Source organism: Heptranchias perlo, chromosome 1, assembly GCF_035084215.1.
Source record: "Heptranchias perlo isolate sHepPer1 chromosome 1, sHepPer1.hap1, whole genome shotgun sequence".
Classification (NCBI taxonomy): Eukaryota; Metazoa; Chordata; class Chondrichthyes; order Hexanchiformes; family Hexanchidae; genus Heptranchias; species Heptranchias perlo.
This window is the reverse complement of record NC_090325.1, coordinates 172940653-172957350: the sequence shown is the minus strand read 5'-3', so window position 1 is coordinate 172957350 and position 16698 is coordinate 172940653. Positions and strand designations below refer to the sequence as shown.

The 16698-nt window shown below is 39.0% G+C and overlaps 1 protein-coding gene across 1 annotated transcript in view; it reads right to left on the bottom strand.

Annotated features, from left to right (window-relative positions):
* rnf150a (ring finger protein 150a) overlaps window positions 1-16698 on the bottom strand; it is a 161353-nt gene that overhangs the window by 50215 nt on the left and 94440 nt on the right. Inside the window, exons 3-5 of the mRNA XM_067993870.1 lie at window positions 14241-14312; window positions 12884-12966; window positions 10103-10199 (exon numbers count right to left, since the gene is read on the bottom strand). Coding sequence (XP_067849971.1) covers window positions 10103-10199; window positions 12884-12966; window positions 14241-14312 — 252 coding nt within the window. The remainder of the gene's footprint in view (window positions 1-10102; window positions 10200-12883; window positions 12967-14240; window positions 14313-16698) is intronic.

The window sequence follows — 16698 nt, the reverse complement described above, 5'->3', positions numbered from 1 at the left end:
AAATATGACAACTATCCAAACACATGCTAAAATTAGTCTTCATATTACACAATTTCAAAGTCAATATTGCTTGTTTAATGAAACTCTTCACCCCGTTCTCACTTCCAGTGATAAAACACCTATGCTTCACATTATTAAAGGACATTAATCTTTCAGTTATGGCAATATTGATATAAAAGGATAAATTTACTTTGCTTTTTCTGAAAACATATTTTCATAGCCATTAAGAAAACAAGAACGCATCTGGAAACTTAATTCAAAGCTAATGAAATAGTTGAAATTATGCCATTATTCTTGTAATTAATATATACATAACAATAATTAATAAATAAGCAGAGTGTTGGGTAGGGAGTTATAGGACTTTGACCCAGCAACAATGAAGGGACAATGAAGCTTGTGCAAGTCAGGGTGATGTGTGACTTGAAGGGGAACTTAGATGTGATGATGTTACCCAGTCACGTATAATACAGGCTAGTAGAGTGAAGCTCTTTTTACTCTGCCCCAACAATACAGTCAACTCCAATCTCAAAATAAGCTCCACCACCACACCAACAGACATCATAAACTGTTGCCCTGTGGACTCATGCCACGGTTAGATGGAGTGAGGTTGTTCCAAACTCATTTCACTTAGGGCCCTTATAGTAAACATAGAGAACTTTCATTCTGTCAGTCTCAGGCAGATTCAAAACCAGGTTCCAGAGGTGAATCAATCGTATGCTAATCTAGTCCATTATTGAGTCCCCAGATTAAGGAAAATTAACACAATTCAGCAATATGTTATACCCCTAAAAATGTATTTAAAGCTAAAATGGTTTAAAATATTAACTTTCATCTCAACTTATTAGCCAATTCTAGTGGACGCCGGTAGAAAATTTCTGCTATAGATTGATATCCTATCCATGACTCAAACAATTTCAAACTTTTCCTGGGCTCAGAACAAGCAGATCATATTTGATATTGTAGAGCTGTATCACACTTAAGTAGTTCAACATCAGCTCAAAGTCCCAGTTTAATGAATAATGGGCATAATGCATCGTGTTTTTGACTTCACCATAACCTATCAGAAGCCTCTCTCCGCACCAAGTCCAAATATGAAAAATCCTAGCACCAGCTCATCAAAAGAACAATTACAAGCTATCTTTGAACTGCACAATTTTCAGGTCTAGTGGAACATAGTCAAATATCTAACATCAAGCTCAACCTCACTATTACCCCTTCTTGAGAAGGCTGGAGTAATGTACCACATTTCTGCAAAAGGAAGAGTTGATGGGATACTATGTTTGTTGAAAAGACATTTGTATTAAGGTTAAATACCAAACTTCCCACTGAAGTTTAGCAACATGTAACAAACATATGGATTTATTAGTCAGTTTAAGATGTAGTTTAAACAATGGTTACTGATTAAATCATTAATGGCTACATCAATGAAATAGCAGTATTGCCTGCTTTTTGAATGAGCCAATTGAGGGTGTGCATGCTTGTGTATGTGTGTCCACTGTTCATCTAGTAACACATAAATGAAGTAAAGCTGTGCAGATGAACATATATCTTGGGCTCTGTAGAATACTGTGTTTAATATCATTCAGCATCCAGAAGTAATCTCATTGCTAACAGGATAACTCAAGTCATTTATTTGCCCTTGCCAGTAAAGGAAACATTTGAGATTTCATAGGATGGATGGCTCTGACACCTTAACGTTAGAAATTACAGGTCTCTGTGGTTCAGCAGTTCATTCTGAATTCTGATATTTGGTCAGACAGGAGAACTTTAACTACCCTCTGAGTGAAGAAATTTCTCCTCATCTCAGTCCTAAATGGCTGACCCCTTATCCTGAGACTACACCCCCTAGTTTTAGACTCTCCAGCCAGGGGAAACAGCCTCTCAGTATGAGAATATAAGAAATAGGAGGAGTAGGCCACACAGCCCCTCGAGCCTGCTCTGCCATTCAATCAGATCATGGCTGATCTTCCACCTCAACTCCGCTTTCCTGCCTGATCTGATATCCCTTGATTCCCCTATAGTCCAAAGATCTATCTACCTCTGTCTTGAGCATACTCAATGACTCAGCATCCATAGCCCTCTGGGGTAGAGAATTCCAAAGATTCACAAACCTCTGAGTGAAGGAATTCCTCCTCATCTCGGTCCTAAATGGCCAACCCCTTATCCTGCGAATATGTTCCCTAGTTCTAGACACTCCAGCTATGGGAAACAGCCTCTCAGAGTATAGGCCCATTCTTCTCAATCTCTCCTCATAGGACAACCCCCTCATTCCGAGGACAACCCTCTCATTTCGGGAATCAATTTAATGAACTCATTGAATACATTCAACGCTGAGTTAGACAAATTTTTCATCAGCAAGGGAGTCAAAGCATATGGGGAAAGGGCGGGAAAGTGGAGTTGAGGTAAAAATCAGATCAGCCATGATCTCATTAAATGGTGGAGCAGGCTCGAGGAGCCGAATCTCTTATTAGGGTCTAACCTTCACTGCACTACCTCTAAGGCAAATATATCCTTCCTTAGATAAGGAGACCAAAACTGTACACAGTGCTCCAGGTGTGGTTTCACCAAAGCCCTGCACAATTGCAACAAGACTTCCTTGTTCTTATACTCCAACCCCCTTGCAATAAAGGGCAACACACCATTCGTCTCCCTTACTGCTTGCTGTACCTGCATGTTAACTTTCTGTGTCCCCTGGTTATCGACCCTCCTGCCCGTGGAAACAATTTCTCCCTATCTACTCCATCAAAAACCTTCATAATTCTGAACACCTCTACTAAATCTCCCCTTAATCTTCTCTGCTCTAAGTATAATCCCAGCTTCTCTAGCCTCTCGGCATAACTGAAGTCTCCCATCCTTGGTACCATTCCAGTAAGTCTCTTCTGCAGCCTCTCCAAAGCCATGACATCCTTCCTAAAGTGTGGTGCCCAGAATTGGCCACACCAGTGAGTTAATGGTTTAGCATAACTTCCTTACTTTTGTACTTTATGCCTGTATTTATAAAGCCAAGGATCCCGTATGCCTTTTTAACAGCCTGATCAACTTGTCCTGCCACCTCCAAGATTTATGTATGTGAACCCCCAAGTCTCTATGTTCCTGCCCCCTTTAAAATTGTACCATTTAGTTTATATTGCCTCTCCTCATTCTTCCTTCCAAAATGCATACTGCACACTTCTCCGCATTAAATTTCACCTGCCACGTGTCTGCCCTTTGCACCAGCCTGTCTATGTACTCAAGTCTGCTACTATCCTCCTCACTGTTTACTACATTTCCAAGTTTTGTGTAATCAACAAACGTTGAAATGATGCCTCCCATACCCAAGTCCAGGTCATTGATATTATATCAAAAAGAGCTGTGGTCCTAATACCAACACCACTGTATACTTCCCTCCACTGATAAACCACTACTCTCTGCTTTCTGTCTCTTAGTCAATTTCATATCCACATTGCCACTGCCCCTTTATATCATGTGGGCTTCAATTTTGCTAACCAGTCTATTATGTGGCACTTTATCAAATACCTTTTGAAAGTCCACATAAACAACAGCAGCACTACCATCATCAACCATCTCCGTTATTTCATCGAAGAACTCAAGTTTGTCAGACCGGGTTTATGCCTCTCCCCCTTTTTTAAGCAGGGATGTAATGTTTACAACCCTCTAGTCCTCTGACACCACTATCATATCTAAGGGGCATTGAAAGATTGTGGTCAGAGCCTCTGCTATTTCAACTCTTACTTCCCTCAGCAATCTAGGATGCATCCCATCTGGATTGGGTGACTTTTCTACATTGAGCGCTGCCAACGTTTGAAATACCTTCTCTTTATTTTTATCCTATCCAATTTCTCTACCCCCTCCTCCTTTACTGTGCCATTGGTATCATCCCATTGTTTTGTGAAAATAGATGCAAAGTACTCATTCTGTACCTCAGCCATGTTCTCTGCCTCCACAAGATTATTTCCTTTTTGGTCCCCAACCCTTCCTTTGACTATCCTTTTACTCTTTACACGTTTATAAAAGACTTCAGTGTTCAGTTTGATGTTAACCGCTGATCTTTTCTCATAAATTCTCTTTCCCCTCTTTTTCAGTTTTCCGCTGCACTTACAGTATATAATCAAGCAGAATGCTGAATTATGAATCTGACATTTATCATAACCCTCCTTTTTCTGTTTCATTTTAATCTCTATATCTTTAGTTATTTAGGGAGTTCTAGCTTTGGATGGCCTTCCTTTCCTCCTCATAGGAATGTGTTTAGTCTGTATCCGAACTATCTCCTCCTTGAAGGCCTCCCATTGCTCATGTACTGTTTTACCTGCCAATCTGTTTTGAATCCCTCTTCAACTCACTGAAATTAGCCCCTTTTCAGTAGAGTATCTTCACCTATGATTATTCCTGGTCTTTTTCCATAACTACTCTAAACTTAATGATATTGTTTCCCAAAACGCTGAAACATGCTTTACTTGCCCCACTTCATTCCCCAGAAGTAGATCCAACACTGCTTCCTTCCTCATTGGGCAGGAAACATACTTTACAAGAAAGTTCTCCTGTACATATTTCAGGAATTCCTCCCCCTTCTTGCCCTTAACACTGTTTTATCCGCAGTCTATGTTAGGATAATTGAAGTCCCCCATTATCACTACACTATTGTTTTTACATCTTTCTGAAATTTGCTTGCAGGTTTGCTCCTCCATCTCCTCCCCACTATTTGGTGGTCTATAGTATACACCCAGCAGCATAACAGTCTACTGCTCCTTAACCAAATACAGTCCGTCTTTGAACCCTCAAGCGCATCACCCCTTTCCAGGTCCGTAACAGTATCCTTGATGAATATTGCTACCTCCCCGCCCTCCACCCCCTTTTCTTCCTTCCCTATTGCTCCTGAATATTTGTAGCCAGGTATGTTAAGTGCCCATTTCTGCCCTTGTTTGAGCCAGGTCTCCATTATAGCCATTTCATCATAACCCCAGGTGGCAACTTGTGCCTGCATCGCACCAATCTTATTTGTCATACAATTAAGAATGCTGGCTTAGGAACTGGTTCACGCTGCAGGGAATGATCCCTGCGCCGTAACGGGTAGACTTGAGGCCCAGTCGATATTGGACCTTGGACCAGCGAGCTGCAGATGGCAACTGGGCGTCCCCAGGCAGCTCGCTGATGAAGACGATTTGTATTTCAGGCCATTGCATTGCCTTTAAGGATCGTTGGTTAGGCCACATGTAGACCCGGTTTTCCTGAATGCACCTAGTCTGGTTCTGGCTGCGTGCAGGGCAAACTCATTTGGTAAAGAGGCAAAAGCAAAGAGCCTAATGCCTGCTTCAAGCATGGGCCCTGGACATATCTTTTGATGCCTATGCCAATATGGCGGGTGGCGCACATCCGGCTCAGAGTATATGCGTCAGCCCCATATTAGACATTTTGCATCCGTTTCACTCACTGACTCACCAAATTCCCAAATTTAAAATTCTTAACATTATGTTTAAATCACTCCATGGCCTTACCCCTCCCTGAGCTGTATAAATCTCCCCGAACTTTCTGACTCGGACTCCAGCTTCTTGTATATCCTCCTCCCTTTGCCTCACTATTTTGGTGGCCGCGCCTCCAGCCACCTAGGTTCCACTCTTTGGAATTCTATACATAAACTTCACTGCCTTTTCAACTCCCTCTCCTTAAGACTCTGCTTAAAACCAAGCTCTTTGACCAAGCTTTTGATCACCCCTCCTAACCTCTCCTCCTTTGGCTCAGCATCTGTCATCTTCATGCCTCTGTGAAGCATCCTGTGATACTTTGCTAATTAAAGCTGCTGTAAGATGTAAGTTATTGTCACCTTATCACATCTCTCAGAAATGTCTCAAAAGTGCCACACACACATACACAAACACACTCCCTAGCTAAGCTCTCCTACAAAAAGGATACAAGGAAGTCCCCAATTGATATACACCAGCTGAATACAATTAACACTAATTGATATCATACAATTAACAGATTTCCTTCTCTCCAAATAAAAAATAAACTTTATATATACACACACAAATATAAAATAAAAATTTCAAAAACTTCCATACTCTTTACGACTTATACTATTCACAGCATTATATTGTGAGGCAACCCTTCTCCAGGACCCCTAATAATTTGTTCATACATGTACCTCTTTTAGTGAAACAATCCAACAGCTGATGGCTTGAATTCACCCTTTTGATTTTAGAGATTTCCTTTCTCTCCAGCGTTTGTTTCAAGCCAGCAAGGTCAATCAGTAATCTTTTCTCACTCACATTTTTCGTAGAGTGTGCATTATCTCACAATGAACGATTGTCTACATAACATTCAATGGGTATACTATCTTCAGTACTCCCATTATATGGGATGTCACTCAAAATATTTGCCAAATAGAATCCCATATCCCCAGCGTTGACAAGAGCCAGTGTTTCAGCAGCCAGAGTACTTTTAACAACCCTTTTTATTTTCTTAGCTTCCCAAGCTAATAAAGGACAATATTTCCCATTCTCATCCATAAGAAACACTATGAAGCCAGCTGCATTAGTATACCTATCAGGAAGATTAGCATGCGAAGCATTGCTAAAGATAGCTAGCTTCATTTTCTTTGGGGCACCTAAGGATGGGAACTTAAGTACACATTTATCTATATTTAATTTTCATAATGTTTTATTTGCCCTTAAAACATTCTCTACTATGGGGCGATTCATTGAAGTACTTAACTCCAACACATCAAAACTAGCATCTGGTCTAGTCTGAGTGCACAACCAGTTCAACTGACCAATCAAGCTTTGTGATTGCTCTGTCTCTTTAAATATAACATCACCTTTCTGCGATTCACCAGGATGGGTGAATCGTACTAGGCCATCTCTAAATAGGACTGTTGATTTAAAGTTATACTACACCCACTCTGGGTGTAGTATAAACCAATATATTTAAAAGCCCCAAAGGCCTAACTCCCAATTTTAAATTCTACTCTAATCTTATTAATGACGAATCTCAAATTCCGCTGTACCACCCCATAAGCAATCATCAACATGCATCATGAAGATGCCTGAAAGTTTTCCATTATGGTACCAATAAAACATTGCAGGATCTGCTTTTAGTAGAACACAACTTCTTGTCAGAAAAAAGGATCTCACCGAAAAATACCAAACCCTGGAAGCATCATTCAGGCCATAGATGGGTGCCACTTAGGACCAGTTGCCTGTCCATATGAGACACCTTAGCACAATCTAGTCATTTAAACACTAGTACCAATTCAGGGATTCCCAATTTGAACTTGTCAACCTTTTGTACAATTTGTTAAAGTCCATGATATACTCTTCCATTGAATGACCATCTTTTTCTGAAATCTGTCAAATGCTGACCAGGCCTCTTAGGCACTTAACAGGTCACCCCTTTCTTGTAGATTTGATCCAGATATTCTATTAGAAAGGTAAAACCTTCATCGTTATCCAAAAGATCTGTATCCATCTCAGGAAATACTTTACTTCTGATTTTACTTTGTTCAGGAAGCGACAACGTCAAGGCTATGCCTTGTTTTCTCTTTGGTAGAATAGAAACCAGTGTCCACATATCAACCTCATTCTTCCGCTGGTCATACGGTTCAAACTCCGAGAACATCGGAGGGGAATCGTACCTCGATGATTTAAACTTGCTTTCTGCCACTTTCCACAATGGCCACTGGGCTTTCAAGTTTTGTTTTGTATGTCCAAAAAAAAAATCGTAGTTTCCAACCTCCACCTTTAAGCAACCATTCTCTGCTCCTATGTTAAAATTGGATAGCCATGTGGTGAAGGATCGAATACTAGAGCCTGGACTTTAGCAGCTTCCAAGCCTTTATTCACAGAGATTCCCCTTACACACACACCACACCCAAACGAAGCTCTCCTATAAAAAGGATACGAGAGTCCCCAATTGATACCCACCACCTGAATACAATAAAAACTAATTGATATAAATCATACAATTAACAAAAAGAACCACTTTGAAGTGCAGTAACTGTTGTTATTTCTCATTCTTTGAAAGAAATTCAACTTCAGTGGTCTGAAACCAAAATTTTGTTGGAAACCCAAAACTTTAATTTTTGTAGGACTACTAAGAGAATTGCATACTAGAAAAACACACCATTTTATAATGGAGAAAGACAAAGGAGAAAATATTTTTTTCTTGTATTTAATTGCCAAAATGGCTGCTGATGATGGGGGAAGAAAATAAGAGTGGGAGTTGAACTGAGGCCTTGTACACAGTGGGAGAAGATCACCCGACCCAAATGGCTATGCAAGGATGTAAATTTCTTTAAAGGACAAAGCACAAGGTGATTTTCTTCATTAATTGTATTTATAGACTGGATGAACCCCACATCCTATCTATCAAGGCCACTTACTTCTACCCCCCCCCACCAATGTTATCTGCCTCTGTTCCGCTTCAGCCCCTCTGCCACTGAAACCTTTATCCATGCCTTTGCTGACTCTACTACTCTATCCCTCTCCTTGTTGGACTCCCATCCTCCATAAACTCCAACTTGTACAAAGATCTTCTACATATATTCTGTCCTGTACAAACTCCAAATTGTCCAAAACTCTGCTGCACGTATCCTGTATCCCGTCCTCACCAGTCCATACTGGCTCCCCACCCCTAATACATTCAATTCAAAATCCTTGTCCTCATCTATAAATCCCATTACTACTTTGCCTCACCCTTTCTCTGGAATCTCCTCCAGCCCTGTAATCCTTTCTGAAAGGTCTGTTCCTCTGGCTCTGGCCTCCCGTGTATTCCCCTCCTTTTGATTCACCATGAGTGGCAGAGCATTCAGTCACCTCAGTCCTCTCTTTGCAGCTCATTCCCAAAACCTTTCTATCTTTGCACTTCTATCTCTACTTATAAAAACCTCCTGAAAACCCATCTCTTTGACCTAGCCTTCAGTAACTCTCTTAATCTCTTCCTTCCTAGTTCGGAATCTATCTTCATTGCGTCTATTTGTGAAATGTTGGGCCTTTTTTTAAAGAAAGGTTAACGGAGCTCTGTAAATGCAAATTGTAGTTGTTGAATGAGGAAGAGTCACATTAGCCAATATAGTGCAGTATCCAATATGCCTGAAATACTGATCATCCTGCCCCAGATCCCATATAAACCTGTTAAACTATCAGTATGAAATTTGCAAAAGATTTCTCAAGTTTTTGCATTCCCAGGCAGGCATACGTAAGGACGGAGAAACAAAATTAAAATAACTTCAATTTCCCTTTGTTGGGATGGGGGGGGGGTTAAAAATAGGGACAGTAGTCTTTACTCCCTTCTTGTCCTTACTGAAGGCACAGAAGATCACACTGCTCTGGAGTGACATAATTCAATATTTAGCACCTGCATTAGTACCATCAAGATAGAATATGAGAGTGAAAAATTATTCTGGTGCTGAAGCCTTCCTAACTATTAAAAGAATGAGATTGTGGCATACTGCCAGGGACTTGGAAATTGCTAATGCTTGAATAGATGTAAAGTCTTTGTTTTCCTACAATATTGAAAAAGCAGTAAAGTAATAAGTGATGGACTGGACAGTGCGGCAATTAAAAATTAGAACTGCTCTGTAAAAATAGCATTTAGTAATAATGATCAAAGATATATCTGGAACAGCACATAATACAAGTACTATTTATAGCTTAGAATTTCAGAGACCCACACCCCAATTTTTTTGTTTCTTCACAACACAGTATTTAGTTGGTATATTAAAAAAAAATGTTGAACTCAAAACTATAAAAATAACAAATATTTTACACCTGGTGTCGAATTTTAGTGATTTTCAATTGGAGTCTTGTGCAACTTTAGAAGCCAGTTGCACTTGGTTAAAAAGACAATATTTTCATTTGTGAACACAATCTAAATAGGCAAACCAAAAGGTCACTGGCTCCGAGAGCATGCCTATCTGGCAATCACCATTAAAATGGAGATACTAATTATAGTAAGACAAATGCTTGATATACACACCATTACTTATTTGTGTGTGTTTGTATACGTATATATATTTAAAATGCTTTAAAAAGCCACACAAACAGAAATGGAGGAAATCCTGATCTGTAGAACATCAGTGATTTAATTGATAATATTTGTACATCCCTACCGGAATTCCTAGTGCTTTCAGAATGTTCATTTTGCACATTGGACACGTGCGGTGATCTAGTAGCCATGGATCCACACACGTCTTATGGAAAAGGTGCCTGCAGCAGACAAGACACAAATTTCAGTCAACCGTCACAGTATAATTTGAAGTATCCAAAGCTAAATTGAAAATAACAACTATTACACTCATAGACTAAAGGCTGCAAACTGAAAGCTAATGACTTACATATGTATTTAGAATAGCTCACATGCAACTGATAAATTCAGTGATCAACATTGCTACATAATTTTCTATCTGACTATGCTCTAACTGTAATCACGTTTTTGTCATTGGTGAACTAGGAACAAGATGACCTATATTTTCTTCATGGAGTAGAATCTGAGCAGTACTTCCATCAGTGACAATATATGTGCCTTGTAGTGTTGGTCAAAAAGTCTTGCTAATGGCATACACTTGCAATTTCTTCTTATTCCCCGCCCCATCCCCCTCAAGCACAGGCAACAGGAAGTTACAATAGGTTGCACCAAGCTACAAGTCAGTAGAAGCTTTGCTTCTCTTGATCTAGCTGCCAATATCAATAGAGAAAACACCAACTGGAAGCTGGCCATATCTTTGTCCTTATTCATTTAATAAGGAAAAATCATGTGACCTCAAATGGATTGGTGTTTAAGTGGAGACATAAGTCTTACAGATTTGCCACAAAGCAAAATTTGGGCAGTTTTTCAAAAAACATATTGCTAATTTTCACTACTAAAGCATGATGTGCAAAAAGAAGTTTGCATTTTGACACTTGGTAGCTCCACCTGAAAGGGAAAATAAGAGTTTTGCATGGAATTGGATTTTATACTTGTTTCTACTGTGCAACCACTGCTACCACCAGACCAAGGAAAAATATAAAAATAAATCACATTTGATGTATCCTTCCAACAGATCATAATTTCTAGATACGTGTTCTGGAATTTATGTGCTGAACTTTTTTTTAAAAACATGAATCTAATTAGTTTTCAGAATCAGAACTGCTGTATGTATGTGTGTGGTCTGCAATTAAGTCAGTTATCAGCTGAAATAAAATGCAGTACCAACATGATGAAATTTGCCAGCATCAGTTAATATGTATTGAAAACTCTGCACTGCAACTGACTGAAACTTTAACATGATTTTTTTAAAAATGCATTGTGCACTTTTCTTTTGAGAACTCCAGACAAACACACTATCTTCCTCCATCTGCTACATCACCAAAGGACCACCCACAGGCTTAAATAGGTTACAATTCTGCTGAAATCTATAGCCTTACTCAAATTTCTCTAACCTATCCAGTGAATCATTGCATATTTATCTTGATGTAGTTTGTCAAAAGGCAGAATTTTGCAACAAACCAGCTAGTTTGACTAAGATTATTAACAGCCGGAGCAAACCTTCTGTTGCATTCTATTACGGGAAAGGAGAAAATTCAGAGGGAAATGTCAAATAACCTAGAATTCGATAACGTGAGAAGACACGAATAATGCATTTATAATACCCAAACAGAAGTTTAGAAAAATTAGTTTAATATTTGACATGTAAAAATTAAATTATATATTTGTAAAAATTGCTAAACATTATGTCCAAACCATTAGCATTTTGCTTGAAAAATGTGCTTTTTTTTAATAAAAAGGAATCAAGATTCTGTGGAAAGTTTGGCAGCAAAGCTGCACACTACATGAAATCATCACACTAGTGTGGAATATTTCTAGAATGTGACAAATATAGAAGCAATGCTGTCTTCTAGGTGTAATGTTACTGATTTGATTTCCCATCACAGCTGCACACTGTTCAAAATGAGGGTGCCTGAGTAAACTATTCAAACTTGCTTTCCTTTTAGTGTAGAATAAAATTCGCCTTTCAAGAATCATAATTTCCTATCCTTTCTTTTTCAGTCTGTGTACAATGTAAAGTTGTATGCCCACAGCAAAGGAGGCACAAATTCTGTTTTTCAAATCTAGCTAATCCTTCACATCAATTTGTGGACAGATTGCAGATCCAGTAACATATGTGGACGTCATTGAAGTATGCGTTATCAAGAAACTCAAGGAATTAAACATCTGCAAGGCACCAGGGGCAGCTGGAATACATTCTACAACTTTCATGGAAATAAGTGGAAAAATGGATAATGTCCATGTTAATACAGTTGATTAACATAATTAATATAATTTAATTTCACAAATACAGGACTTAAATCAAGCACTGGAAGATAGTAAATTGCCATCCCAAATAGTCAGAAAACAACTGAGATATAAAGCTGGAAATTATCAACTAATTAGCCTAACATATGTAGTGAAGAAAATGCCCAAGAGCATTTTATGAAATGCTATAAATGCTCATCTAGTGTACAGATGTCATAAGGAGTAGACACCATGGACTTAGAAACAATAAATAGTTCATGTCCCATAAGTCTACTGGAATTCTCTGAAATGGAAATGAAATTAGTGGATATGGTCATTCAATGGATACAATTTTTGAGAGTTTTCAGAATTGGCTTGGGTTAGGGAACAGAAAGTAGGTCATGTAACTAAGTAGTGAATTTCTGAAGGAACTGTTTTGGGTCCCCTATTGTTCACAAAAGATATGGAGCAGAGTTTTTCATGTAATATTAATAGATTTTTGATGATGCTAATCTACATGGGCAGTTGAAAGGTAGTATATCCACAGATTCCTGCAAATTGATATAAATCACAATATTCCATACTACTTCTCATGGAGAAATAGTGCACGATCAAAGCAATATTTACTAAGGTAACTTACCGACATGGTAAAATTCGCACTACGTCATTTGGCTTGTAGCCTTCAATACAGACAGCACAATTATCAAAGTCTGACTCAGTTTCCTGAGGGGAAAAAAAACATTAAAGGGACAGAGTTAAAGCTATGCACAGCCATATTGTTCTCAGTAATCCATTTAGATGATTTACTGGTTGCTTACTTCTATTGCTAGAAAATACACAAATATAAAACTTCATGCACTATATAGTGAAACCCAGAGTATAGTTAGTGGCAAAGTTAGAATCTCAACCAGAAGTGGTTTATTTGAACCACATCCTTTGGGTCCAACTGGAATTCTGCTGCATCTTAACCATGTGCCTCAACCGGGATCTTGGGTTCATGTCATGCTACACGTAACCCCACCAGCGGGAAAAAAAAGTTACCTGTTTTTAATACAACTGGACATTCTCTCTCTCACTCTCTCTCTCTCTCTGCCTTTCCGGTCTCTTTCTCTCTCTGTCTGTGTAGTCTGACCCATTGTCTATTCAGTATACTGGGATGTAATGTTTTCCGTGGCTAACCTGTCTGAACACTAACGACACCTTTGATTGCTGTGATTGTCTCCCAGCCTAATATATGCTATGCGATTTTAGAACCCTTCACTCACTCACCTGACGAAGGAGGTAAGCTCCAAAAGCTTGTGATTTTCAAATAAAACTGTTGGACTATAACCTGGTGTTGTAAGATTCCTTACATGTGAATAAATGGAGTAACGTGGAACAGCAGGGCACTATCTCACAGGGCAAAGAGAAGAGGAAAAAAATGCAACACAGACTGGTCTTGCATCATAGAAGTGAACCTTTGGTTGGTTTATCACAGCGCAGCAGACACTGGCTGAGGAGATTCTAATGACTTGGATTCCCTTTCCACCCTCTCAGGTAAAGGAGAAACTGGAGTGGTGACAGCACTAATGAGGATCTACTGGACAAGAAGAAAGGATATGAGCTAGGCAAAAATATAAGTAAGCAAAATGGAATGTAAAGGCTGCAACTTTTCCATTTTCCTTAAGTAGTCTAAATGGATTAACGATTAGATAACAAACAGTGATGGAATATTGTATCCCTGTTTGAAAGGCCACAATGAAAATCCATCTTTTGCTCCTGGATTCTGTACAGTCCAAAATCATATAGACCACTGGACTGTACAATGTTGATGTATTCCATGGCAGACAATACCCTCTGCAACACTGGAGAGATGTGGCTCAGCTGTCACTACCCAAGGTATTTGGTTAATTCTGTTACTGTTGCCAATTGTAATGTGTGAAGGCCAAGTTGTATGAGTGTTATCAAGCAGAAAAGAAAACAGAATTGAGGGAGCTAATTTTTAAAAAAATTATTACCTTATCACCTTTCTTGATTGTTCTAATTTGAAGTTTACCAATGGCTTTTTTAGCAGCATCTCCAAGACGGCGCTAGCAAAACAAAAAAGTTCAATTTATTATAACAGGAACAGTAAGTGAAATTGTAAATCGCGTAACTGCTACTATATGCTTGGTTCAACATTCATAAAACTGGGTGATGAGATCTGTAAAATCAACACAGTATAATGCATCACTCATTGAGCCCTACAACCTCCACCCCTCTCCCCCCACCTAATTTAACTTTCCATTCCTCTAACTCTGCCCTCTGGTGCATTCCCCCCTCTTCCTCTCGTCCCACTGATGGTCATGCTTTCAGCTGCCGAGGTTCCATGCACTGGAATTCCCTCCAAGAACCACCCTACCTCCTTCTCCTCCTTTAACATCCTCCTTAAAAAGCACCCTTTTGTCCAAGCTTTTGGTAACTCCTCCTAATCTTTCCTTCTTTGGCTTAGTATTGGTTATTCCTTACATCTAAGGCATACAGCATCCTTGACTTTATAAATAGAGGCATAGAGTACAAAAGCAAGGAAGTTATGCTAAACCTTTATAAAACACTGGTTAGGCCCCAGCTTGAGTACTGTGGCCAATTCTGGTTACCACACTTTAGGAAGGATGTCAAGACACTTAGAGAGGGTGCAGAAGAGATTTACTCGAATGGTACCAGGGATGAAAGACTTCAGTTACGTGGAGATGTTAGAGAAACGGGGTTGTTCTCCTTAAAGCGGAGACGGTTAAGGGAAGATTTGATAGAGATGTTCAAAATCATGAAGGGTTTTGATAGAGTAAATAAGGAGAAACTGTTTCCTGTGGCAGAAGGGTAGGTAACCAGAGGAGACAGATTTAAGGTAATTGGGAAAAGAACCAGAGGCGACATGAGGAAATATTTTTCTTGCACTGCGAGTTGTTATGATCTGGAATGCACTGCCTGAAAGGGTGGTGGAAGCAGATTCTATAATAACTTTCAAAAGGGAATTGAATAAATACTTGAAGGGAGAAAATTTGCAGGGCTATGGGGAAAGAATAGAGCTGTGGGACTAATTGAACATTCTTTCAAAGAGCCGGCACTGGCACGATAGCACTCTTTCTGTGCTGTATCATGAATTCTATGACTCTACGATCTACATGAAGTGCCTTGGGACCTTTTTCTACATTAAAAGCACTATATAAGTCCAAGTCGTTGTACTAATCTACGGTTTGACTCAGTTTGGAATCCAATAACCCAGGAGAGGTTATATACAGTGCATTAAATTTTACTGAGGATGAGGACCACATTCACTAAGCTTTCATCTTTAAAATAAAACTGTCATTTTTATTTTCAGTGCTGAATCCCTCCAATTTCAATCTCTTCATTTCCTTTTGTTTTTCGTGCAACCTCATATTTTTAATAAATTATTTTCTACTTTATCCTCTGCTTCTTCTGTTATAGCACCTGACCATTAAATAAAACCATCACCAACAAGTGTACATGAAAGACACTAATCAGCAAATCAAATTGCAATTAAACTGGCACTATAACGAGACAATAAAACGGCAATCGCATGGAAACGATGTGGTTCAATATGTCTATAAATCAACATTCAATGGAGATTTTAGTTTCTATAACTTTGAGATCTTACACACCTGTGTAACACAATGATAACTAAGCACAAAAAAAGTAGGATTAACAGGACTTTTCCCAGATTTAGACCGCATTACTCAAAAGTAGAAATTCAGTTAATTTTACTGGAGGCAGGAAAATCTTTTGTAAGTTCAGTGAGGGAAAACCAATAAATTATTTTGATTAATGGCTGATTTACTAATTTGTGAAAAGATTATGACAATAGACTTTACTTGTTCTTTACTGCTGCCAGGAGGGTAGGGCAGTCACAGCAAAATTAAGTACCTGAGGCCAAAGTAAGCCACAAGATGTACAACATGTTCAGGCTGAGGGCTTGCAGTCAAGTGCATTATTGGGCGATCCCAAAAGCAGCTGATTTTTCTGCCCCTGTGTGAACTGCACAACCTGAGGCTGGAAATGCTGATGTCTGCTCTCAAAATGAATGGTTAACAACTAACTACCTACTCAAGATGGTCACATACCACTGGCTAAAATTTGTATCAATCAGATTGGACATCTCAAACTAGAAGGAGTTATAAGGATAAATTCAATAATCTGCACTCCCAGTGATCATTGAATTAATCCTCATCACTCATTTGACAGCAGGATCAATTAATTTACCAGATACAATAAGGTCAGTTTTAGGGAATTATTGTGATTGGGAGAATGAAGAATAAAAATCTAATCTGTTCCAATAGGCTGTAATGTTATTTTTTTCTCACTTTAGGAAATCACATGATTCCATTTCAGCCAGATGCAGCCTGTGAACCCTGTAAATCTAGCCCATGAAGTTTAGACGACTCAGTTCTGCTTCCATTTTTATTTCATGCTCGCTAGTTC